The 27,926-nt window shown below is 40.4% G+C and overlaps 1 protein-coding gene and 1 long non-coding RNA gene across 2 annotated transcripts in view; one reads left to right on the top strand and one right to left on the bottom strand.

Moving 5' to 3' along the window:
* LOC133380728 (contactin-6-like) overlaps window positions 1-27,926 on the top strand; it is a 221,844-nt gene that overhangs the window by 99,857 nt on the left and 94,061 nt on the right. The window contains exons 6-9 of the mRNA XM_061618572.1: window positions 17,374-17,552; window positions 19,216-19,352; window positions 23,420-23,549; window positions 23,792-23,942. Coding sequence (XP_061474556.1) covers window positions 17,374-17,552; window positions 19,216-19,352; window positions 23,420-23,549; window positions 23,792-23,942 — 597 coding nt within the window. The remainder of the gene's footprint in view (window positions 1-17,373; window positions 17,553-19,215; window positions 19,353-23,419; window positions 23,550-23,791; window positions 23,943-27,926) is intronic.
* LOC133380729 (uncharacterized) overlaps window positions 21,824-27,926 on the bottom strand; it is a 30,905-nt gene continuing 24,802 nt past the window's right edge. The window contains exon 4 of the long non-coding RNA XR_009761519.1: window positions 21,824-23,702. This is a non-coding gene — a long non-coding RNA (uncharacterized LOC133380729). The remainder of the gene's footprint in view (window positions 23,703-27,926) is intronic.

Genomic DNA, 27,926 nt, shown 5'->3' with positions numbered 1-27,926 from the left:
AAAGTCTAATTCCCAGTATGTTTATTCAGAATTCCGATTGATTCTAACGATACATTTCCATGTAAGGAAATTAAGGTGTGTGATGTCTTTATATGAACCTGAAGCAACATGATATCATGCCATCATTTTCATAGGGGCTCCCACATTGTTCCAGGAACACATCAAACATCTGACTATGTGGTTCAGCTTCACAACACATGCAGACTTCATCTCCCATAGAGGCATGCATTGCTGTAAAGCTGAACTACATGAGCAAACACTTTCTACATGCTTGGGCAATATGGCAGCCACCATGGATGGGGTCACAACAACATAACAACATCACTCTAAAGTAGATCTAGCTCTCTGAAATCCATATATCTTCTTTCAAAGGAAAGTGACTGAAGATATAAAAAGTTAGCTAACTAGCTACTGGGAAAAATAAAAGAGAAAAATAAATAATCTAAAAGTGCCTAGGCATTTTGGTTAATGTTAAGAATATTTTTGTTCTTGTTATGTGGCTTCAAGTCAATTAGAACTTATGGCGACCCAATGAATCAGTGAACTCCAAGAGCATCTGTCATGAACCACCCTGTTCAGATCTTGTAAGTTCAGGTGTGTGGCTTCCTTTATGGAATCAATCCATCTCTTGTTTGGTCTTCCTCTTTTTCTACTCCCTTCTGTTTTCCCCAGCATTATTGTATTTTCTAGTGAATCATGTCTTCTCATGATGTATCCAAAGTATAACCTCAGTTTCATCATTTTAGCTTCTAGTGACAGTTCTGATTTAATTTGTTCTAACACCCAATTACTTCTCTTTTTTGCAGTCCATGGTATGCACAAAGCTCTCCTCCAACACCACATTTCAAATGAGTTGATTATTCTCTTATCCATTTTTTTCACTGTCCAACGTTCACATCCATACATAGAGACAGGAAATACCATGGTCTGAATGACTCTGACTTTAGTGTTCAGTAATAGATTTTTGAAGTTGAAGACTTTTCTAGTGCTCACATAGCTGCCCTCCTCAGTCCTAACCTTCTTCTGATTTCTTGACTATTGTCTCCATTTTGGTTAATGACTGTGCCGAGGTATTGATAATCCATGACAAGTTCAATGTCCTCATTGCCAACTTTAAAGCTACATAAATCTTCTGTTGTCATTATTTTAGTCTTTTTGATGTTCAGCTGTAATCCTGCTTTTGTGCTTTCCTCTTTAACTTTCAACAGCATTCATTTCAAATCATTACTGGTTTCTGCTAAGAGTATGACATCGGCTGCATATCTTAAATTATTGATAGTTTTCCCTCCAGTTTTCACACCTCATTCATCTTGGTCCAGTCCTGCTTTCCGTATGATATGTTCTGCATATAGATTAAACAAATAGGGTGATAATATACACCCCTGTCTCACATCCTTTCTGATAGGGAACCAGCTGGTTTCTCCATATTCTGTCCTTACAGTAGCCTCTTGTGCAGAGTAGAGGTTACACATCAGGACAATCAGATGCAGTGGCACCCCCATTTCTTTTAAAGCATTCCATAGTTTTTCATGATCTACACAGTCAAAGGCTTTGCTGTAATCTATAAAGCACAGGGTGATTTTCTTCTGAATGTTTAATATTTTAAAAAAAACCTTTTTTTTTAAACAATATGTTTTTAACCCTTTTTAAAAAGATGTCTTTAAAGCTTTTTTAAAAAAATGTTTTTAAAGTTGCTTTGTTTTAATTTATTTTAAGGCCTGTTTTTATAATGTTTTTAAGTGTTTTTAGTGCTTTTGTTTGCTGCCCTGGGCTGCTGTTGGGAAGAAGAGCGGGATATAAATCAAATAATAAATAAATATATAGTATCCTTGATCTGTTCCATTATCTAACGTATGCTTGCGACATGATCTCTGGTGTCTCTTCCCTTTCTAAATCCAGCTTGGACGTCTGGCATTTCTCGCTCCATACATGGTAAGAGCCTTTGTTGTAGAATCTTGAGCATTCCTTGACTTGCATGGGATATTAAGGCAATAATGTGATAATTACTGCATTCCCTGGGATCCCCTTTCTTTGGAATTGGGATGTATATTCAATGCATCCAGTCTGTGGGCCATTGTTTAGTTTTCCATATTTGTTGACAAATTATTCTCAAAATTTGGACAGATTCAGTCTCAGTAGCTTTTAGCAACTCTATTGGTATGCCATCTGTTCCTGGTGATTTGTTTATTCCAAGTCTTTTAAGAGCAGCTTTCACCTCACCTTCTAAAATTTCTGGTTCTTCATCATATGGTTCCTCTATGAATGAATCTGTCATCCTGTCATCTCTTTTATAGAGTTCTTCAGTTTATTGCTTCCATCTTCCTTTTATTTCATCTCGGTCAGTCAGTGTGTTCCCCTGTTGATTATTCAGCATCCCTACTCTTGGTTTAAATTCCCCTTTCATTTCTCTAATCTTTTGGAATAGGGCTCCTGTTCTTCCCTTTTTGTTGTCCTCCTCTATTTCTATACAATAACTATTGTAATAGTTCTCTTTGTCCCTACGTACTAGTCACTGTATTGTTGCATTTAGGGTTCTAACCCTGTTTCTATCTCCTCTTGCTTTTGCTTTCCTTCTCTCTTGAACCATTTTAAGAGTTTCTTCAGTCATCCATTGAGGTCTTTCTCTCTTTTTACCTAGAAGTATTGTCTTTTTGCATTCTTCTCTGATAACATCTCTGACTTCATTCCATAGTTCTTCTGGTTCTCTATCAACTAAGTTTAAAGCCTCAAATCTGTTCCTTATTTGATCTTTATATTCTTCTGGAATGTTATTTAAATTGTATTTTGGCATTATGAGTGTTCTTTTTCTTGTTCTTCTTTAGCTTTACTCTGATTTTCGATACAACCAGTTCATGATTTGTACCACAGTCTGCTCCTGGTCATGCTTTTGCAGAAACTATGGAACTTATCCATCTTGTGCTACCAATTATATAATCAATTTGATTCCTATTTTGACCATTTGGTGATGTCCACGTGTACAGTCGTCTTTTTGGTTGCTCAAAAAATGTGTTCACAAGAAACAAATTGTTGGCTTCACAGAATTCAATAAGTCTTTATCCTGCTTCATTTCTATCTCCTAAGCCCCATTTCCCCACAATTCCTAGTTCTTCTCTGTTCCCTACTTTTGCATTCCAGTCCCCCATGATTATCAGCACATCTTGTTTTGGTGTGTGATCAATTTCCTCCTGTACTTCTGCATAAAATCTCTCCAATTACTCTTCTTCTGCATTTGCCGTTGGAGCATATACTTGGATGATGGTTATGTTAACAGGTTTCCTGTTTAATCTCATTGATATCATTTGCTCAGACCTTGCATTGTAGCTCCTAATTACTTTTGCTACATCACTTCTCACTATTAAAATAACCCAATTTCCTGCATAAAATATTTTGTAGTTGCCTGATTGAAAATGTCCCATTCCTGTCCATTGTAATTCACTCATGCCAAGTATTGTAATGTTGATATGTTCCATTTCTTGCTTGACAATTTCTAACGTTCCCTGGTTCATGCTTCTCACATTCCATGTTCCTATTGTGTGCGTCGTACAACTTCGGACTCTCCTTTCGCATCTGTGTGCATCAGCCTCTGGGCTTCCTTTCGGCTTTGACCCATCTGCGTCATTAGTCACAGTGCTACTCGTACTTGTCCTTTGTTCTTGTTAAGAATATTGTGAATATAAAATATTACTAGAATGGATTTCTCATCTACATATATACAGCATACTAAAGGCTGAAGTGTTTGCTGTCAACTAATATTTACATGACACAGAAGATCATTCTTCCTTAGTGGTGGACCAATCAATCTATTTCTAGACTGTGTCACTTTCACATGTGCTTACCCATAATTTGCTTCCATTCCATTTCTGGATTTCTTTTGATTTTTCCTTGCTCTGGAAGAACAACATGTACAAGTCCCTTGCACTTTCTTTTCTTACCAAGCAATGTAAAATACAGTGTTCATATTGTTATGAGTATGGGGGTTGGAATGGATGATCCCAGTGGATCCCGTTTCCAACCTCTGATTTGGAGACTTGCATCTGGGGGAAAAGAAACTCACTCTGCTGGTCAGATGAGCTTCTTTTGTTAAACGAATCGAGTGGCCAGGTTTGTAATGGGTCTATCAGGTGCCTGGCAACTGGTGAATGGGCCAGGAAGATCCTTTTGTTATTGAAACTCTTCAGGAGAAGCCTCCCCCCTTCCTGGAGCCTAGGAGAGACTTGTGTTTTTAGTTGTCTAGAGAAAGGCTGTGGACTGAAGGCAGGCAGAGAGACTGGCTCTCTGCACCATGGCATTTAGGGTGCCTCCTGCAACCTAGATGGAAAAGCTGGATATTGGACTGCTGATGCCTTGAACCACCTCCATCTTAAGCTCAGGTTGGAATGTGTGTAAATAAATAAACCATATTTCATAAAGAAACCACAGTCTCCGCTGACCTTCTTCCCAAAGGAAACCAAACCCAGGAGGAGCACAGGAACCCCGGAAATCTCACCTCTCGGAGACTGGGGAGGCACGCAACAATATTGTCCTTGTCTAGGGGATGCATAAGCTGTTTCAGTGTCAGCAACTTGTACATTTCCTCCATGGAAAAATCTGTGAAAGTTACATTTTGGGTGTGACATTAATGTGGAGGAGCAGGAAGCCCAAGGAACCTGCATATCCAGTTGCTATTCAGCAAGATAAAAGCTAATGTTAATCAGGGCCCAGGTGAAAGGGCCTTGGATCCATCTGTTCATCCATATTTCAAGACTTCCTGTCTCTGTAGCATGAACCACAAGTTCTCATTTGCCATCCTTCCCTTACCAAGATGGGCATATACATACACATTCAGAGAGAATCCTCTTTATTCCTGTCTACTATGTTTCTCTGACCTAAAAAAGATATTCTCCTATTCATGGTAATCAAGCTACTATTTCTCTAAATATCTTCAAACTGGGATTATGGCTTCTGCATGCCTGTTTTTATAATAAAGAACATTTCCGCCAACATGGGGGTGCTTTTGGCTCCACCCCTTCCTTTTGAAGGAAGACTCGGGTGGTTTGTTCTGAGGAGAGGAGGGAGGTCACGTGGGGCCAGCTGGCCAATCCAGGGGGAGGGAGAAGGCTTAACAGCTGCCTCCACCTCCAACTCTCCCACTTTGTTGTTTGCAGCACCCACCCTCCCACCCTTTCAGTATGAGCTTGTCTAGTCGCTGTTTAGGGACTGAGTAAGATATTTTTTTGGGGGGTGCACTTAGCCCCCTTTGGTTTGCCTACTCCATACTGCGGGGTTTAATTTAATTGGCTACAATGAGGGTGTGGTGCCTTGCCTTTATGGCGTGGAGTCTGGGCAGGTGACGAGACTGGGTGCTAAGAATAATTGTACTGAGACATTTTGGGATTGGAGGCACCTTCAAGGAATCACCTGGGCTTGATGCCGGCGTTGGACTTGGGAGGTGCCCCTTGTGGTCTAGCTTGCGCATTCAGGTGAATGCCAGTACATCGGGGACTGGATGCACAGGTTGGATGCACACCCAAGGCTAGTCTAACAAGGAGGGAGATTTTCCTCCTCACTATTTGCTGGGGAGTCTCAGCCAGTGGTTGGTTACATGCTCAGGGGGCTGCTGGGGGAACTTACTCCCCTCAGAGGTAGGCAAAGGCCTCACCTGCCCAGAAGGTTAGAATTTTTGATAATTTGATTGGTTTGGCCTGCATGCTCTCCAAAAAGTTGTTATATTTTAATAAATATAACATCATTCCAATGAATGTGTCCTGAGTCGTCTTTATGGGTGTGGAGGCAAACACCTTGTGAGTTGCAACAAAATATATGAAACCCAGTGCAAGGAACAGTAGAAATTCCAGATACTGGGTGGTATTCAATGCTAGTCCTACTCAGAGTAGACCCATTGAGTTAATAGATATTGCTAACTTAGGTTTATTAATTTCATTAGATCTACTCTAAGTAGGAATTAGTTGAATATAACCCAATTATTCCACAGCAAAGCCGGTTTAGCTGGAGCCCTACTCTGTGACTCATACTGAAAATCCATCCCTGCCTAAAGTCTTTCTCATTCTTGATCCCTGTACTCGGTTTCTTCTAGTATTTCCCACAGCTCAGGATAAAGTTATTATCCTTGGGAGAGATTAAAGCACAGCTAAGTGTTTAATGCAACAAGTTATTTAAATCAAGCAATGGTAATGCAGACTCTGGCTCTCAGATATAGGAGAGCTTTGGTCTCACTGAGAAGAATAAAAATACACACACACAAAATAAGGAAAAGGAGGAAAGGGCTCATTGGGAAAGATCCCCGAGGAAGTAATTATGAGTATTTGATATGGAAAAGGAAAAGAAGAGGACAGCCTCATCACAGGCCAAAGCAAACCTGAGTTGACAGCCTGACAGAAGAAGCTTCTCTTCATGGAGTGCCACCTCTAGCTTTGGTAGTTCAATACCAACTTTGTCTTATTGCAGACATTACAAAAAAGATTGCACAGATGGCAGAAAAGTTAGAAATTGATTCATTTTCAGGTAAGGAAAGCATAAATGATGAATTTTTAATTCTATAATCCTCTTCTAAAATGAGTGTTTTTAATTTCTTTATTGAGGTCATGCTACTTTTTTTAAATTAAAAAAACCCTCATCAAAATGGACAATGATTTTGGCATTAGATTCTGCATCCAGTTTTAATGGAAAGAAGTCATCTGCCCACAGTTGAATACGTGATATTGGTTTAAAAGCCTGCAATATCCTTATGAATGCCACCCACAATCAGTATCAATCTACTAGAAGTCTACTCCAATTACATCTTATCTTTGACCTGGTCACAAAACATTTCACAGTAAGACAAGAAATGATGGAAGTTTGAAAAAAGAGTTCCAATTAGAGCAGTGCTTCTTGGTAGGAATAGATATCACTGCACAAATCTACATTAGAAATGAAAAATAGCAACTGACAGTGAAGGGCTGGGCCATTCACAGCCGAGTGTTAGAGCATAAACATGGATCAAGTCTCAGTTTAAGTCCCCAGGATCTCCAGTTAAAGAGCTAACTAGGGACAGATCAAACCAACACAGTGAGTAATACTGATACTTGCATGCTGTGCTAGAATTCATGAGGCACCAGTTTAGCCTTGGAAACTCTCATAGATGGAATAGTTTTCCTTGTCCCAGAACCTGAGGACAGTAGCACATCTTCAACAGTGAGCTAGTGTATGTTCCCCCGCCAGGGCTGGTTCCAAAGGGCGGCCAGGTTGGGCACTGGCCCGAGGGCCCCGCAGCTACAGGAGCCTCTGGGGGGCTCCTGAGGGGCCCTCCGCTCTCCTTCCACGATCCGTGGCACAAGCCATGCCATGGATAGCAAGACAAGAGCTTCCGAGCCACCCGCCGCCGCCACCACCACCACTGCCCGCCACCCGCTACCATCCCCCCACCACCATCCCCCCGCTTCACGTACCTTTCTCTGCTGTTCTTTGTGGCTGCGCACACTGCACACACAGGGTTGCCATCAATCAAGATGGCAGCTGAGGTTTCCATAAGGGACTGAAGCCTCTGCCGCCATCTTGGTTGATGGCAGCAATGCCTGGCGGCAGCAGCAGCAACAGATGGCTTGGAAGCTCTTGTCTTGCGATGCACGGCGCAGCTCATACCATGGATCGTGGAAGGGGAGCGGAGGGGCTCAGGGCAGGCTGATGCCCAAGGCCCCCGGCATTCCTGGAGCCAGCCCTGTCCCCCACCATATTTTCTCCCACACTGCATTTTTTCCTATTTCTGTTCAGTGCACAAAAGAGGCCAGTGGCTGTCTTAGGTTTCAGATTGGAGTCTTTCCCATCCCTGCCTGGAGATGCCTTAGATTGAACCTAGGAACTTTTTTATGCAAAGCATGTGCTATACTACTGAGTTGCAGTCCCTCAACAGTGGATCAGGCTACCAGCATTCCCTCTGCTTATTGGCTGACCTTTCTGTATTACTTAGGATTAAGACACTGGTAAATCCTGTATCCAAATACATGCAGTAGGGCACAGGTCCGTGTGCACATCAGCTATTGCACATGGGAAATGAATTGTGCAAATTCAAAGCCCCCAATTTGCTCAATAAAACCATCTACTCAACAAACCTTTAAAAAAAGATTACATGAATTAGAACAATTTGAGATGAATTTGCATCACATTTGAAATTTTAGTTTTGCATATATCTTTCTGTGACATCATTGACAGCAACAGCAAATATCAACAACAGAGGCTCAAAGCCTCTGGTAAAAGCTGTTCTTTAGCATTCCCAGCCTTTCTGGTGCAACATAGCACCTTATTTTCCTTGGCAGAAGCATGAAAAGCAGCAGTGAAATGCAAGACTATTAATATTTCAAAGTGTTTTGGTGACATAATAAATCAAGAAAGTGAGTCTTGTGTGTTTTCTGATGTTACCAGAAACTCAAGAAGTAGTTATAGCCATGTTCACACTTGAATGTTTTATCATATGAAGTACATTGATCTAAATAAAAATAAAAATGATAGAGTTATAAAAATGCAAAGCAAAGCAATGCTTTCCTTATCTTATCAAGTTCTTTATTCCAGTGTTTCTAGTTCCCTCTTTCTGCTCATCCCTCCTTTGCCTTTTGCTTGCAATTTATAATTCGCAGCTTCCTCTTTTACTTTTATGTCTAATGTTTCATCATTTTGACTAGTAATGACCCACTCAAACAGTGTGAAGCTTTTATTTGTTCTGAAATGCAACTAGTTTGAGTCAAGTTTGTGTGTGGTCTTCTTCTCCAAGCTGTTCTCTCTACAGATTCACATTTCTTGTCCTGCCTGAGGGGATGGATTTGAGTTAGATTATCTTTAAGGCACTTTCAGCTCTATAATTCTCTGCTTTACTTCCTCTTAGACTTTTCAAGTGCATCTCAACAACTGCAGCAAGGCTTCTAGGATCTCTCACTCTTCTCCTAGATAAGATTATTGTTAAAAAAAAAAAACCCACCTTCATTTGATGTATGCAAGCATGTGTAAAAATCCATCTATTGCAGATTGCATCTGACAAAGTAGGCTGTACCCTTTCAACTAAGATCCTCTGTGGCGCAGAGTGGTAAGCGGCGGTAATGCAGCCGAAGCTCTGCTCACGGCTGGAGTTCTATTCCAACGAAAGGAGGAAGTCGAATCTCCGGTAAAAGAGGTCAAGGTCCACTCAGCCTTCCATCCATCCGTGGTTGGTAAAATGAGTACCTGGCATATGCTGGGGGGTAAAGAAAGGCCGGGGACGGAACTGGCAATCCCACCCCATATATATGGTCTGCCTAGTAAACGTCGCAAGACGTCACCGTAAGAGTCAGAAACGACTCGCACTACTAGTGCGGGGACACCTCTACCTTTACCTTTTTACCCTTTCAACTCTCAAGCTATCATCAGTCTTTAAAATGCTACAGAACTTTTTTTAATGGAAAGTGTAAAAGTAGGCTTCTCAGCAGAGCCCCACATTTCACATTTTTCTATTCTGGGTTCCTTTTCAAGACTGCTTTTCCTTTTCAACCTTTTCAACCTTGAATGGCATTGCGCATGTGGCAAATGGGTCCTTGAAATCTTTAAGTGTAAACAAAACCACCATTTGACTTGTCAGTATTCAGCCCATGTTAAGAAGGTTTGTAGATGTATACTAGTTATGGCTGCAATCCTATAACCACTGCCTATTATATTTGTGAAATCGTGGAGGATGGATGAATTGCCAGATAACCGAAGGAAGGCTAATATCCTTATCTTCAAAAAGGGCAAAAAGGAGGAACCTGGTATTGATTATTATTATTATTATTATTACAAAAACCCAAGATCCACCAACCAGAGCAAGCCACAAAATATATGCACTTAAAGTTAAATAATTCTTAGCCCAGGAATGTGCTTTGATTTCCAAAATTGAACTGAGCTCACAGTATTTCCACACAAAAATCCACTCCTGATCACCCCCGGTTTCTTCTTTTCAGCAGTATAGTGGTGAGGTGGTTATTTTTCTTGTTTTCATTGTGAAACAGGAGTCTGAAATCCTCACTGATCTTCTGCAAGTCATCCTGAGATACACCAATACATTTTGATCTACCTTCTGCCCACCCTGTATTTAAAGTGCTATCCAAAGGCTAAACATTAGGACATAGATCAGTGGTTCCCAACCTGGGGGTCACGAAGTAAACCGCGAACAGTAAAGAAATGAATAATGCTTTTTAAAAAGTCTTCACTCCCTGGTAGGGTTGCCAGGTTCAGGGCCTGAGACTGATCCCGTATCTTTAGGAGAAAAAGTCTGCCAAGTGCAGGTGTTCTTGCAACACTGTAATGGGAAAAACCACAAGGTGGAACTCTCCCTTCCCCCTGCACAACTTTTAAAGATACAGAAGACCTCTTGGAGGCTGGGCCTGGCAACCCTAATTTCTGGACACTGCTCTCCACTGCTACTGCAGATGACACCCCCTCCTTGCTCCAAACGAGAGGGAAGGATTTTTGCTGAAGTGCTAGAGCATCTTTCAGGCACACCAAAGGAGGCTGAGGGTGGAGCTGCCAGAAAGGAGAGGGAATTACTACCACTGACTCCCATCTCCTCACACTGCCACTGCTGACATCCTTACTCAGAACGAGAGGGCTTTTTGTGAAGCAAAAAGAAGCAAGGCTGCAAGGAAAGGGCGCTTTCCCCCTTCTTTCCTGGCAGCCAAGCTTCCTGGAGGGAGAGGGTCACAAAACAATTTGAGTGTATAAAGGGGGTCCCATACTCATAAAGGTTGGGAACCACTGACATAGATTATAAAAAGAGATACTGATGATCACTTTTTGATACTGAGCTACAAAAACTTCCACTGAAAAACCATAAAAACAACAGCACAGAGCTTTCCCAAATACCAGGAAAGACTTTCCAGGGGACAGAGTATGTTACAGTGGGAGCAGCAGGCTGGAAAGCTCAATAAACAATTTCCCAACATTTATATTTTGAGTGTGGTTTTGTGTATTAAAACGGATGATGTCCTCAAGAAAGAATCAGGTGTACCATGTTGGAAGAATCATTTCAGTTCATACCTGGCACCTGGTTGGCCACTGTGAGAACAGGATGCTGGACTAGATGGGCCACTGGCCTCATCCAGCAGGCTCTTCTTATGTTCTTATGTTCTTATACTCTTTTAAGCAACTTGTTTTTGTTGCAGCCCCCTCCTCCTCAAAATATTTTCATATATAAATATTCAATATACTTAGGTCTGCACTTTCACAGATTTATCTATAAATCCTATTGATCTCTATAGGACTGTATAGACATGTATAGGATTGTTCCATGAAAGCCTAAATCAAAAACCATACATACTCTAATAACAGGCGGTGAGAAATGCAATATTTTAATAGCTATAATTATGATAGTTACAGGCTGGTATTTTCTTTTAAATAGTTGGTGTTTTGATTTTAAAAACTTAAGAATCTGCAGGAAAAATGAAAAGCGTAAAACTACATTACTGTTTCTGCCAAAACTCTTTCTATTGAATGTACCCCTTAACAGGAAACAGTTTCAGGAAGTATAACAGACCAAGCATGCCTTGCCTTATTGCCAGTAAAAGGGAATTGCTTCAATGGCGCATTTAATAAGTGTCATTGAAGCCATTTTCTTTCCCTGGCAGCAAATGTGTATATAACGGAGACTGTACACTTGTTGAACGTTACATGTGAATAACTGTACGAGTGTACAGCCCAGTTACTTGTGTACCCGGGTACACAGACTGTACACTCATTGATTTAACGTGTGAACAGGGCCTAAATGTGGGTTGGATAGTACAATTATCAGCTGGAACCACAGTTGGCTACAGAATTGTACTCAAAGAGTGCTTATCAAACTAGGGGGACATAACAAGCAGGGTACCACAGGGCTTGGTCCTGGGCCAAGTGCTCTTCAACGTTTTTATTAATAACTTGGATGAGGAGGCGCAGGGGATGTTTATCAGATTTGCAGATGACACAAAATTGGGGGGCATAGCTAATACCGTGGAAGACAGAAACAAAATTCAAAGGGACCTTGATAGGCTGGAGCACTGGGCTGAAAACAACGGAATGAAATTTAACAGAGATAGGTGTAAATTTCTACACCTAGGGAAAAGAACAGTTATAAGATGGGGAAACCTTGGCTCAGAAAAAAGGATTTTGGAATTGTTGATCACAAGCTGAATATGGGCCAACAGTGCCATGTGGATGCAAAAAAGGCAAATGATGTATTAGGCTGCATTAACAGTATAGTTTCCAAATCGTGTGAAGTACTAGTCCCCTCTATTTGGCACTGATTAGGTTCCATCTTGAGCACTGAGACCAGTTCTGGACATTGCACTTTAAGAAACTGGAATAGGTTTAGGGGAGGGCAGTGAGGATGATTAGGAGACTGAAAACAAAGCCCTATGAGGAGAGTCTGAAATAACTGGGCATATTTAGCCTTGAGAAGGGAAGACTCACAGGAGATATAATAGTACTCTTCAAGTACTTGAAACGTTGTCACACAAAAGAGGGCCAGGATCTCTTCTTGATCATCCTAGAGTGCAGGAAATAGAATAATAGGCTGAAGTTACAGGTAGCCAGATTTTGACTGAACATCAAGAAAAACGTCCTAATAGAGTGGTATGACCGTGGAACCAATTATCTAAGGAGGCAGTGGGCTCTCCATCACTGGAAGCATTCAAGAGGCAGTTGGACAGCCACCTGTAAGGTAAGCTTTATGCTCGATGCCTGCATTGAGCAGGGGGTTGGACTTGATGGCTATATAGGCCCCTTCCAACTTTACTGTGCTATGATTCTATAATTCTAAGACCCCATATTGAACTCACTGGGTTCACTCCTGAGTAGACATGTGAAGAATTGTTCTTTAAAGTATATGTTGTACTATATTATGGTTCATTTTAGATTATTTGGATGACCCATTTGCTACATCTATGGCGTAGTCTGCGGAAAAAGTCTCATCCTGCTCACAATAGTTGAATTAATTACCTAGTCAATGTGTATTGTAAGCATCAAAGAAGAATTTCTGACATTAAATTTAAAGTCCAAAACTTTGTTGTTGTTATGTGCCTTCAAGTCGATCACGACTAGGGAACTGTGAGCAATGCTATTTATGGCTAATTAGTCCCTTTTAAAGTTTTAAGGAATGATAAATATGCAGCTGATAATATTATTGCAGTTGAGGATTATGGGCTCTATTTCAAGTATTTTTGCCCTTGTATGTAAATCAGGAATCATTCCACAAAAGTTAGTGGATGGAAATGTGAAGAGCATAAAAGTCTCTGGGTTGGAATTGCTTTTTAATATGTTTTTTAAAATGTTTTCTTTTAAAAAATATGTTTACCTTTTTTCTTCTTTTCTGTTTTAAGATATCTTCAAAGCTTTTTAATAATGTTTTTAAAGATGTTTTGTTTTAATGTATTTTAAAGTCTCTTTTTATAATGTTTTAAAGTGTTTTTAGTGCTTTTGTTTGCCACCCTGGCCTCCTGCTGGGAGGAAGGGTGGGATATAAATTGAATAATAAATAAATAATAAATAATAAAAAATGAAGACTATGTTAGAGCTAAACCATGACCAAAGAAACATAGTTTAGGAAATAAATGTAGGTGGAATATGACCTACATTTTCCAGTTGGTTTGGTGAAGTCACTTGGGCTAGCCTACATTGTCATAAAAGGCAATTTAAATTTATTTTATGTTAGTTAAATAAAATTTAGACTTTTAAAATCATCATTTGGTAAGTTCATCTGGAGGGTGACCATTTTGGTAGGGTCTTTTGGAGGGTGGCCATTTTGGCAAGGTGATTTTTAGGATGTAGCTATCTGGGTTGTGGGCCATGCCTCCTAAGAAGGGTGGGGGTGGCCCTAGAGAGAAGGGCAAGCCCTCGAAGCGGCCTGCTCAGCTGTGGCCTCCTTCACCTCAGGACATGTCATCCTCTGTGGATTAGAGCCCTGATGTTGTATCTGCATATTCAGGGGCAGTACTTGCTTGATATGGAAGGGGTGATTCTCCTTCTGCCCAGCAGCAGCCTATGAGTGATGCTTGTAGATAGGTTGGGGGCCCAGTGGGCACTCCTGCTGCAGGGGCAGCCTATCTCACTGCCGACCCGCTGTCTTCTGTCCAGGTTGGTGCAGTTCCATTTGGGGAGACGTTAGCTCCTCTGGGGGGCCATTTGCTGTTGGCAACAAGGGAGTGTATTTGGAAGGGAGAATGCATGGATGTGTTTTCCCTGTTATAAAAAGGATAAGCAGGAGGAGAGAGACAATCAGAAATGTAAAAGGAAATGGTGGATAGGACCTGGGGTAATTGGATGGCAGGATTTTTAATGTATATGGGGGTGGTGATTCAGTGCCAGCCTATGAGGGCAGCAGCTTTGGTGAATACTTTGACATAATATTTAGGGCACATATGGAATTTGGGTATGGCTTTGGGTATCTTTATGTAGTTCTAGCTCTGAAGCAGTCTTATTTCATGCAGTGCTGTTATAGTGTTTTGGTGGGGCCTTGGATGGGAAATGTCATGGCCCCGTCAGAGGACTCCTCAGATGAGGATGACTCGGGAGTAACAGCAGCAGACCCAGGAGCAGCAGGAGACATGGAGGAGCCTCCTGAGAATCCAGCTCCTTCTGCCCCTCAGCTGCAGAGCACCCCAGGGACAGCAGAGGCCCTGCAGCCAGACACAGACAGTGAACAGGATACTCCCCCCTCACCTGCAGAATGGAGACAGCAGAAGGTCAGGCAGAAGAGAGGCAGGCCTGTCTCCTTAAGGCCCAAACGCTGAGGGCTCACACCTGCTGTCCATCCTGCTCTTTATAAGGCACACCTTGGCTACAGCTTGTTGCTGACTGCAACGTCAGGCGTGGCTTTGTGTAGACCGAGTTTCTCTGCAGCATCTCTTTGACTGACCTCCTTGGCAATTGATCCTGGACCTCCACTGACCTCGCTTCTGGACTTCTGACTCGGCAAGTACGCTTCGGATAGGCCTGGCAGATTTACAACCCGACTGCTGGCTAAGGACTTTCCTTCCCTGCCAAAGACCCAGGAATTTCCAGCCCCCCCTGACACTGCTGATGCAGTGTAGAGCTGACAGGAAAGCTGAGGCCTGTCCTCCTCTGTGGTGGATAGGTGCAGGAATTTCACAGGACAGGGTTTGGTGACCACCCTTAGGCACCCTTTAAGGTGATTGGTGGGTTCTGAGGCCTGCGTTTGAGGTTGTTTGGCCAGTTGGCAGGATAAGGCTCACCTTTGGGGCTACTCTGTAACACTCACTCAGAGTTGTGTGGCCCTGAGGGGGGGGTGGAGCAGGAAGGCCTCCCTAACCACCCTGTGGGGATGGGGCCCAGAGAAGTGGCTTGGGCTTGGGCCACCCCATTTTCCATGGCAGGGTGTCATTGCCCGACTGGGTAAGAGTTAGATCCCACACTTGTCTCTGCAGATCATTTATTATACAATCAAGCATTTAACTGGCTTTATTTCAATAAACATGGTCCTTGATTTACCCACACTTCATCTTGTCTTGCCTCTTCATTTCCCGACTATGCACTGCAATTCCACCATCGTCAGACCCAAGGGCTCTGGCAACGGCAGGCCTTTGCACTCATGCTAGGGAAGATCTGGCATGGTTTCAAAGCCCCTCCCTTTTTGGGCATGGCATGGCCACACATGCCTGTCACGTAGGGGGTGGTGCAGGGTGGCTATTTAATCCCTGTTCCACCTCCCCTTGGCCTCTTTCTGGCCTGATACGACCCCCACCCACCCTCCTTTAGGGCAGCACGAGTTTGACTGGTCGCCTTGGGGCCAGGTAGGAATTTGTAGCTCATCAGCCTTTGTTTATTGACACATTTTTTGCCTACCCTGTACTGTTCTTCTAATTCAGCTGATTGGCTCTTGCTTATTTGGCTATTCCGGCGTAATGTGATTCGGCTGATTTGTTGCCTGGTGTGGTAGTTTAATATTGTAAATAGGTTCATCTGGTCACATTTGCTGGATAGGTGCGGGAATTTCACAGGATAGGGTTTGGTGACCACCTTTAGGCACCCTTTAAGGTGATTGGTGAGTTCTGAGGCCTGCCTTCCAGGTTGTGTGGCCGGTTGGCAGGATAAGGCTCACCTCTGGGGCTAATCTGGAACACCCACTCAGAGTTGTGCGGCCCTGAGGGGGGGTGGAGCAGGAAGACCTCCCTAACCACCCTGCGGGGATGGGGCCCAGAGAAGGAGATTGGGCTTGGACCACCTCCTTTCCCATGGCAGGGTGTCCTCGCCCGATTGGGTAAGAATTAGGTCCCACACTTGTCTCTGCAGATCATTTATTATGCAATCAAGCATTTAATTGGCTTTATTTCAATAAACATGGCCCTTGATTTACCCACACTTTATCTTGTCTTGCCTCTTCATTTCCCGGCTATGCACTGCAAATTATTGCTTTAAGCATCACTGAAAGAATCCTGATTTCAACACTTGACTTGGAACAGTCTTTGAAAATCAGGTTCTGGAAAACAAATCACTGAGTTTCTGTGAGGATATCCACACACTAGTATGTCATCAACCAATGTTTCACTGTTGGTGGGAGTGAGAACTTTTCATATTCAATATATTCAGCAGGAAATGTAATATATTAGTTGATTTTAAATTGGTGACATTACCCATCCAATCATGAAGCTGCATCTCCAAATTTATCAAGACTAGGAATTTTGAATAGTCATTGTCCAAGATCAACAATTTACTGAATTTTGTCAGATTCTAGAACTGGTTGCATATTTGCCGCCCTGGACTCCTTCTAGCAGGAAGGGCATGATATACATTTAATAAATAAAAAAATATTTTGAAATTTTGGATATCAGATATGACACTGAAAAGTGAAAATAGAGGGATACATGACAGTTTACATAGGACTAGGACTTTCTGGTTTGGAGCTATATTACACAATCTGGATCACCACAGAACATAGAGCATCAGAATTCATAATCTAAATCAAGCTGCATTAATGTCAGATGTTATTGTGCCATTATACTACTTTACAGGAAGGAAGCATAAAATACTGTTATAGAATCATTTATACTGTCAAGGCACAAACACTTTTCTTTGAAAGGTAGCATAATGAGGTGCCCTAAAGTCAGAAGATATGGAATGTTTATGTTTACATAAACAATTTACTCCATATTCTCCAGAATTGACAATGAAAACCACAAAATCTCAAAACACTTACAGGATCTCTTCAACTACATGTTAATCTGAGTTATCTAGAAAGCTAAAACCCATAGAAGAGCTTGGGGTAATTTCAGAATAATAATTTGTTTGTCTGGTGGTTGTTAATAATTCTAAAAGTTCAAGGGAGTACAATTTTATATATAACATTTACTTCATTCATGTAAAGAGGATTATCTGGGCTCCTTCATTGTCTAATGACTTATATTCATTTAGTCCTGTTCCCAGTATCAGCTGGAGGAAATCTGATGGTAGCCTATTGGCTAAAAAAATCAGCACGTCGAAAGGAATCCTTGAAATCTCAGACTTTCAGCAAGAAGATGAAGGTTCTTACGAATGTATTGCAGGAAACATTCGGGGAAGGAATGTTGCAAAAGGCCAACTGTTTATATATGGTGAGAAAATTGAATTGTTTGAATATAGAATACCAGCAATATTGAGAAATACTACTTATACGCTGTAGGTACCATTTTGTCCTCACAGGACAAAAATAGTTGCTTAATAAAAGGACTGGGGAGTTCAAATTAAAATGTATTTCAGTGAATATGAGATATTATGCATCAGTGATATAAAAAATGCAGCCCATAGCAGGCTAGACCTAAAAAAGATTAATATGAAGCAAAAAAGAAAGGAAATGGCTTAGTCTATGGGTTTTTCTTATATCTCTGTACAGTCCCATTACCTAACATGAGCCCTTGTGATAGAGAACCTACTAATAAAAAATCAATGTACAGTAGATCACTCTATAAATAAATCAAGCAACACTTAACAATTATGGTCTTCCCTATAGTCCACAGATGTTGGGGTGAATGCCAGAAAGCAAAGCTGGATTTTATTCCATTATTCTGCGTTTTATTCCATTATTCTGACAATTTCTTACCTGGTAATTTGTGCACTATATTTGATCTTTCACATGGCATACAAGCTAGTTCTGGAATTGTAGTGGTACATAGTGCAAGTTTAGCACTAATTATTGTGATAAATAATATCAGAAATAATCCGTTTGCAAGCTTGGGAACCTGGAAAATCACAGGAGTTTTTCACTAGCTGCATCCACTCATGGTACAGGCAACCCAGCAAGCAGTGCATTCCCGCCCTTTAGGCATGCACTTTTTTTTTTTGCCTGACAAAAATTGTACCAGTATTCCAGCATAGGCGCAGGTAGCAGCAACATTTCCCCCCACACCCGTGTCTATACAACTAATATATATATATATATGCCAACAACAAGATGTTCATTACAGCCATGTGAAAGACAGTTGCGCAAAATGCCAGTATATTGGCTGAAAAAGCTACTGTTCCTTAATGTAACAAGTACTGGAGTGTGAAAGGAATTTTAGAAATTGGGACAGAAGCACTACCATTTTAATCAATTAAACTAATGCAATAAGCTCCATGTCTGAAAGCAGCCAAAGTCAAATGTTTATAACAGGGATATTATCCAATTGTGTTTCTCCACTAACAGAAGAATCTTTCAGCAGAGACTTCATGAGCCAAAAAAGGGGATAGAGCAGGACATAGTTTTCACAAATCCCCCCTTTTTTCAATTAGTACACTATGTCATCTACCATCCCACCAACCTTTTGGAGCAGAATTTGGGGGTTGGGGGCTGCAGAGTGAAGAGAGAACAAAAATAATCTGTTCCCCCACCTTGTGTTAACAGAAGCCTCTACTAGGTCAGGGAACACATTTTGTCAGCAGAAGTACAACTGGATACCACCCAGTCTCTTATAGGTTTCCTAATGCCTGCCATTTTGAATAGCGTTTTAGGTTTTAATATGCATTCTATCATTTGTTAATTATATATATATATTTCTGTACTAATTACTCATATAACATGCAAATGTCACACACTAAAGAAATTGAAAGATGGAGAAATAACTGCCTTCATAATACAGAGTCTGTAACACAATTACTCATGAAGATGGATACAGTAGGTTATTCTAATAAGATTGTTTATTTGAATTTATGTTTGTAATTTGTTACTTGTCCTAGTCTTTTGGGGAAAAGGAGACTAAAATAATCTTATAATAACTCCCTGTTTGTTTATTGATGCAGCTCTCCCTGAATGGAATAAAAGCATTGATAATGCCTATCTCTCTCTGTATGACACTTTGGTTTGGGAATGTAAAGCAAATGGGAAGCCACGACCTTTATACAGTTGGTTTAAAAATGGCCAGCCCCTCACATCAGAGGTAAGACGTAGGCTTCATTTTGGCTTCAGTTCAAAATTTGTAACTATTTTTGCCTTTTGTGAATTTCTGTCTTTGAAAAAGTTGTTCAGGATGATGGTATATAACTCTCTCTGTGTGTCTGTCCGTGTGTATGTGTGTGTACACACACAAAAAATACATACACACACAAAATACTGTGATTAATGAAATAGTTATCTCTGCCACCTTGGCAACAGCATCCTTTCATTTTTATTAGAACAGCTGGCGAAGGTGGAAGCCGAAATGTTTTTTTTTTACTTAAATTAATTCTCCGTTTTGTTAATCACAGTAATATATATTTGTATTTGCTAATAATATTTAAAAGCTGGATATATTGACATGAGACACTTAGATGGGCATAACATTGTAAATTGGATGGGGTAGTGCTCCTCTTGAAGATCAGATTTGCAGTTTGGGAATGCTCCTGGGCTCAGCTTTGCTACGGAATGTTCACATGGTGTCTGAAGCCAGAGCACCATTTTCCAGTTTAAGGAACTTAGGAACAGAGTAATACCAAGTCATTTTTGTGGAATGTTATTGTATTTTATACATTGTTTTAAAATCATTGTTTGCCATCCTAAGTGATATATAAGCACTAGAAGGGTGAGATATAAATCCTCAAATAAATAAAAAAAAATTGAAGGATGAAACTATATCAAGACTTCTGGAGCATTAGCAATCTGATTTGCAAGCAGAAAATCTGCTCCGCATCAAGAAATTGACAGTGTGAATACGATCCTGCTAGTCTTAGTGAACTTATTTGTGTCATTCAATAAAGTGGAACACAAAGTGCTGTTGGGATTACCTTTGAGAGTAGAAGCACTGCTCTGAAGAGCTGATGCCTTTCAGGATAAGGTCAGTGTGTGGTCTTCTGGAGTCATTCCTGTTCAACTCTGTGGAAACTGATTTGTGGTTATCTTTAAGAATGCCAGTCTTCCACTAATAATGACTAACATTTATATTGATGTTACTGCATAATTATGTATTATAACTGGCAGGCCAGGCTTTGAGAACTTCTGAGTGAGGCCCTGCTGGTTGTCCTACCAATGGGAGAAGCCCATTGTGCAGTGATGCAAGACAGGGCCTTCTCATGTTGGCACTCCACCTAGGGAACTTACTGCCTCTGGAGGTTCAGTTATTACTCATTACTGAGTTTTGATAGAATCTTAAGACACATTTCTTCACTCAGGCCTTTTGGGAGAGACTGGTGTGCTTTAGGCCAGAAATGCATGCATTAGGGCAAAATGTGCATTAAATGAATAAATTAAATTGGGAGAAATTGTTTGCAAACGTTCAGGAGAAAAATTCAGGGGAAGGGCCATAGCTCAGTGGTAGAGCATCTGCCTTCCATGCAGAAGGTGCCAGGTTCAAGCCCCAACATCTCCAGGTACAGCTGGGAGTGTATCCTGCCTGAAACCCCGGAGAGCCGCTGCCAGTCAGTGTAGACAATACTGAGCTGGATGGACCAATAAGGCAGTGTCCTATGTCCCTATGTTTCTAAAAATGTGTACATTAGTCAAAACTGCATAAAAATGTGTTTTTCAGGAGCAAGTGCTTGAGAATTTTCATGAGGATTTTTTAAAAAAAATCACAAATTACTGCAGAAATGTGGAGAACTGAAGACTGAAAAAATGAAAAATTGAGAGAAGTGAAATCCTTCCATTCCTAGTTGTATATTAATGTACACAGTACCCACCTTTGTCAAACCAGTTTGTCCTGACCATTAACTTGGGTGTTTGCACATTATTTTTACCTGTGCATGTTATTTTACCAGGTTGCTTATCTAGTTCAGAAGAAAAGTACTGGGAAGTAGAACTTACATGTAAAATTGCTTCTATGTTAAATGATTCATAGGATTTTGTGGGTGGGTGGAATAGAGAGAAACAGTGTACAATTCACTCTTAAGGACAGCAACAGCCTGCAGGTAGAACTAATTATACAAGCTCCATGGAAGTAAAAAAAATGGGTAATTAATGGAATGTTGTTAATTAGATTGATATGTCCCTTCCATACAACCTGAGGCTGTGGTCTCCTCAAATTTGTAAGCTAAGCATGGCTGGGATGGGTCAGTACTTGGAGGAGATTCCTCTAAGGAAAATACAGAGTGTTGAAGAATGTTTTTTTTAAATAATAAAAAACACTGTCACCCCTACTTTTGCTAACATGTTAAAAAAGCCTACAAATTTTTTCTACAATTGGCGTCATCTTAAATTATTAAAAGGTATAATTATGTATGTTTGATTCTTAACTCATACCCCTAGAGACCAGAGCCATGTACATCATGATGATCATATAGACGTCTTGTGCATGCAGTCCTTCCTATTCATTTCAGCAGAAGGAAACAGTAGGAGTATTTGCACCCAGACCCACCCAAAATGATGAGACAGACACAAGCACATAGGTTAAGAACGGGCAACATTTATTAATGCTAATTAATGAATTAAACCACATTAGACCAATTAAAGCAAATGATTGAAAATGAAAACTGGATTAAGCCAATTCTCAAGACTGAGATCTGCAGCGGGGACCTAGATAATTTTAAAAGATCAGTGTGGGCCCCTATAAATCTGAGTGCTACAGAACTTAATTCCAGCAGCTTCGATTTTTGAGCGAGTAACCTTGGCTCTAGGCCATAGAGTAGTGAACTAGCTACTCCTGGCCTTTCATTGCTGACACATTAACTGTGCCTAGGGAATACTGTCCGTCTCACCCCTGACTCCAGCCTTGAGGCATTGAGTCTGTGATCTGGGCAGTCCTCAAGGAGGGCTCCTGTCCCTAGCATCTGGCCTTGAGGCTTTGATGGATTGGTCTGAGGAAGCCCCATTTCTAGAAGGTGCCTCAAGCTTCTCACCTAATTATTTCCACTTACCCCCCTTTTCCCTAATCCCGTACTGACCCTGCCACAGAGGGGACCTAGCCCATGCTTAGGTCACCACACACCCTACCAGAGCCCAAGGTGATGCCTAATATCCTGCCACAGATCCTCAAGGAAAATGTCATACCCCTCATCAGAGTGGTGTACTCCATCATCCCTGTACAGGTGTGACAAAGAGTGTTTGATGTCAGGATGGAGGATGAACTCTCCCCCACCAGCCAGCAAAACCCACCTCAAGGAACCATTCACCTTTCTCCTGGCTTTGTCCATCTGCTTGGGGGCACCACACTTCCACACTCTGCGCTGAAGCATATCAGACCAGATGATTCTAACCCCTGGGAAGGCAGATTGGATCGAAGCGAACTCCTCTTCCACCTGGAAGCGAAGTGACAAGCTCTTCCTCACCCCCAAGTCACAGTAGGAGTATTTACTCAAACTCTCTGTATGTGCATATGTCACGTGGAAGGGGCACTGTGATTGAACCACCTGGTTCAGCTTCCAACACTGCCCCTAAGAGCTGCATATTCAGTGAATACAGGTATATAGATAGGATCTCCACAAGATTTTGAGTCTATATCATTTAGCTTCTCAAATAGCATGGACATCATACTATATATGGAGCAAAGACATCAGGAGTGGGGCCAATGGGACACATGTGCTATAATTCAATTGCATTCTTTCAACAAGTCTTTAACACATTGAGCAAAGCTATAATAGTTAAGACACATATTTAACAGACTCCTGAAGGGTTCCTAATACAATCTGCACACACCATAAAATATACTGACTCATACCAGGGCTCCACATGCACATAGTATCATCCCACTCCCACCCATCATTTCCACTAATCTAGAAGTTGGGTTTCAATGAGGATGTCAGGTATCTATGACTGGAGTGCAATGTGATGTACTGGAGCTGTATTAGTGGCTAATTCAGGTTGAACTAACCTTTTTGGAGAGTACAAATTTATGGACGTTGCCCCTGGGAATTTGAATTTGGCATCCTTGTTGTAGAGGTTGCATCCACAGGCATATACTGCTTTTTCACTCTAGTGTTCTGTAAGTTTTTATTGACTCTTTCCACTTAAACCAATAAAAACATATAAAACACCAGAGTGGTTTAACAAGCTAACTAAAATTAATATTAGTTTCCTCCCTCCCTCTATTTTTTAAAGGAAAGATTTCAAATTGAAAATGGAACTCTTACTATAACTATGTTGAACATTTCGGACTCTGGCTTCTATCAGTGTGTTGCAGAAAACCAATATGGTTCCATTTATTCCAATGCTGAGTTAAGAATAATAGGTAAGTTAATGATTCCTTGAAAAGAAATGAACTAAAAATGCGAAGATTGGTATGTTAGAAACAAATAAGTAAAAGTTGTTAGAATGAAAAATGTCATATAGTTGATGAAGTAGACAATCCAAGGGGAAAGGTCCATAGACAGGCATTCCAAACCTAAAGAAAGAAAAGTGATTAGTGCATTTTCTCCAGAATGCTATGTCATATGTTTCTAGAGTCACTTTTTAAATTTAACTTATTTCTAGCTTTAGCCCCTGATTTTTCCAAACATCCTTTGAAAGAAATGTCAGTTGTCCAAGTGGGAGCTGAAGTCACAATTGGATGTAAACCAGAGGCCTCTCCCAAGGCTCTTATTAGCTGGAAAAAAGGCATTGAGACTCTACGGCACAGCAAAAGGTATATATCTACCAACCTTTTTTTAAAAAAATTCTAAGTGGGTAGTGCTAGAACACTGATTATCATCATCATTATTATTATTATTATTATTATTATTATTATTATTTAATTAAATGTATATCCAACCCTTCCTTCCAAAAAGGAGCCCAGGACCACTGTTTATCAAATATTGGCAGAATCCAAAAAGCTACTCAGAATCCAAAAAGCTTACATTCCAGGCCCCCGCCTAAAAGGAAAACCTGCCAAAAAGCAGAACTCCTTCAATAAAATGGCACCTGACGCCTGAAAATCACCGTAAAAGAGGAACAAGCGCCGTATGAGTAGGGCCTTACTCTAATTTTAGCCGGCATATTAGCGGAACACTGAAAAGTGGGCCACCAAAAAGCAGGGCCCTACTGTACTCTCTTAAAAATACTCAAATTGAATGGCTGTCTCAATACTATGTCACAAACTGCTTCTGGAACTCCTCCCAGATATCAACAGCAGTGCCATGTGACATATGGGCTGATCTTATTAATAATAATACAATAGAAGCTAGTTATAACACATCTCAATGCACCATGCAATCGGATATACTGCAGGTATGACCATGTCCCCTGCGTAAAATATATAGTGCAGCCGTTCACATATCTTTTAACTCACATGATCAAAAAACGTGGAGATTCCCATTTTTCCAAATAACTTTCCTCACTTCACCTGTCTAGGAACCAGTACTGTGCTTACTGACTTTAATCCTCGTGGGTGAGCCTGAGCAGAAATGTAACCAGGGAAGGTTTCTCATTCACTCTTATATCAGTGTCACTTTCAAGTTTATTCCCCCCCCCCCGTTCTATCTTGTTCTTCATCCTCAGTGATCCTTTCCCTGGTGAGTCCTTCAGTTTGCTTCCCTGGGTGTTTTTGAGCCATTTTTTCCTGTCAGCATTCTTTTAATTTTTTTCCTGAAAGGCTCCCCCTTCCTACCTTTTCATGGTGGCTTTCTTTATAGGGATCATTTATCACCTCCTCAGTTTTGGTTACTTCTCAAGCCCTTTTGTTATTGTCTGTAGAGTTTAATTTGTTAACTTTTTCTTCCCTCAGCATTACCCCTCCCACTGTTCCCCTTCCCATTCTGTCCTTCAGCCGCAGTAGTGGCAGTTTGCCTTTTCCCATTGTTTTTCTCTCTTTTTTCCTCCACTGCCCAGTTCCCTCTTTTTGCTCCTGGTTACTATTTCTATTCATTGTGGTTGCTTCTTCTGCTTCTGACCCAATCTTCTTGTCCATTTTTTTAAAAAATAAACATGCTAAGTGCCTTTCAGTGCTGTTTTCATTATAACATGGAAGTCCCATGATGTGGGCACATTATTTATCTTCCAACCTCCACATTATAACAAGCTTCTACTGTAATCATCATCATCATCATCCAAAGCTTCTTGGGTTTATCAAATAGTTATTATTTTGTACTGCTGGGTAAGCCCAGGGAAGAAAAGCAAAATCGTGAGATGATTGAAGAAACATGCAGAAATAAGCATGAAGTTTAATTTAAAGCAAATGACACAAAATGATAATCTGATTAAATATGACTCTAGCTAATCTAGTTGTTGCTGTTTTTACCTGATCTTTCTAAATTTGTCAGTGGCCACATCTGCACCATACATTTAAAGCACTAAATAAATCAGATTATTGTTTCTGCAATGGAGACACCTTTTAACTGAGCTTAGATAGCTTTAACTAATGGCCTATCCTTAGGTAGCTGAGGAGAAATGTCTCCCTTTGCCCACAATGGCCAGATACGGGTCTGAAGTAGGGACTGGAAAAATAGCTAAATTCTGAGTGTGATGGTCACTACACTCAAACAGGAGCAGGAATTCCTACATAATCAACACAAACAATGCTCCACACATAGGATGAGGAGAGGAATTTGAATACATCGGCTCTTCTTTTTTCTTCCATGCTGCATTGTCAAAAAAAGACAGAAAGTAGTTCTTTTATTTTAAATAAACTTAAATGACTGAACAGATGTTGTAACTGCTATATTACACATGACTCACTAGTAAAGATTATTCACAGATTGCTAACAGATAAGGGATTTTAAATGTGGTGAATAATATTAGATCAGAAGACTTAAAAAGCTTCAAGTGTTACATTTGCAATTTTCTATCTGTGTTGTAAACAGAAAGTTCTGTGGTTGTTTGTCATATAATTTGACGATGCATTGATAGTAGCAATGAGTCTGAATGCTAATTTTAAACAATGGGGGGTCAATCATAATGTTTATACCACAAAATGATCCCAGGTTTTAAATAATTCATAAAGTTGTGGTTAGGAGACCAACCACATCTCAAACCTATTTTATACAGACAGAAGCTTTGACCTCTCTCAAACCCATACCTCCTTCTCTTTTAAGACTTCTTTTAGAAGGAAGCCCATGTTTGATATACTGAGGCATAGTTAGGGACTGGATGCTCTAATTTCAACGTGAGGTTTTGTTTTTGGAATGAATTTTAATCTGCTGGGGAACATGCTTGACTGACAGACTTCTCAGATATGAGTTTTTGTATCTCAAAATAAATAAGAGAGTTTGCAGTAATCTGAGCTGTTATGCATACGTTATGAATGTGACTTTGGATTGACCTTAGGGAGAAACGCAGAACATACAACTGATGTGAAACTCATGTGGGAAGATTATGACACTACTGTGTCATAAATAGGGATGGGAGGATCAGTCAGTTTCAGTTCGCTTAGTGTTGTCTTTCCAAACTTCAATTCAGTTCTCTACATTTATGCAGCAGTTTGTGATTTTTTTAAAAATTCTCATGAAAATTCTTCAGCATTTTAGTATGAATTTCTTCTAATAAACACAGTTTTGTATGCAGTTTTGACTACTGTACATATTTTTGCAAACAATTTCTCCTAATATCATACATTTTGTATATTATTTTCACTATTCATTTTAATGCATAATTTCCCCTAATATATACACTTTTGTAAACTTTTGTTTGGTTGCAGAACTACATTACAAAATTCGGACATGTGTGAATTTTGAAGAATGGGTCTGCTTTGGCTCTCATGTTGTTTTGGAAAGTGTGAATTTGATAGATTCATCTTTAAATGCAAACTAAATCAAATTTCTCCCCCATCATTGCTAGACAAGACTTCAGGATGAAAATGTAATCATGCTCTATATTATAGAATCAGATATACTACGGAGAAGGCCACATATGTCTTTAGGAGGATATGTAAAAAGAGATGTACAAAAGGCAACAGTGTGGGTTTTAAACAAATGTGTTCTCATTCCCTCTTCATTAGCCTATTCACATTTTTCTTATTGCTTTATGCTTTCTGTTTTGTCAGATATAAATGGTTTAGATAAGAATGGTGTAGAAGTGGAGGCTGAATGTAAATTTGGATTTGATCATGTTAGTAATTAAGTTAATAGTTTAAAAGATGTAAACCCTTTTACATTCATAATTTTTAAATTGAAGTTTTAGAAATCTAGGTGAATAACAATTTTGTTCTTATAACTCTGCATTTTGAACCATCAAATCTAGTTAGGAGCAGCCACTTTGTCCTTCCCAATCTTTTTTACTCCCGTGCAATGCTGAGCTAAGCCAAGGTTTGGCACAGTGTGTGATCCAAAACCAAGCTCATGATTAAGCTCTCTCCTCACAAACCACAAGCTCTATCTAAGAACAAACCTTACGTTTGTTCTTTGAGTTACCGTGTCACGCAAATAGAGCACTGTTACTGAAACTTTCGAGTAGTATTTGATACTCATATTCAAATCCCAGTTTTCTGTTAAAAGTTAAACTGACCTCTATTCTGAAGCTTAGTGGGAACAAACTCTTCTCCCCCCTTTTTTGTTCTTTCTTCTATACCCCCAGCCTCAAGTCTGATGTCATCCTCATACCTGAACATTGTATTGTGTCCTCATCAACCAGAAAGTTCATTTCCATTTTTTTAAATAGACCTCTGAGGGTATTGGCTTTAAAGTTTAGACAATGCAAG

This window comes from Rhineura floridana, chromosome 3 (assembly GCF_030035675.1).
Source record: "Rhineura floridana isolate rRhiFlo1 chromosome 3, rRhiFlo1.hap2, whole genome shotgun sequence".
Lineage (NCBI taxonomy): Eukaryota > Metazoa > Chordata > Lepidosauria > Squamata > Rhineuridae > Rhineura > Rhineura floridana.
The sequence above is the reverse complement of the archived record's forward strand: the minus strand, read 5'-3'. Positions and strand labels throughout refer to the sequence as shown.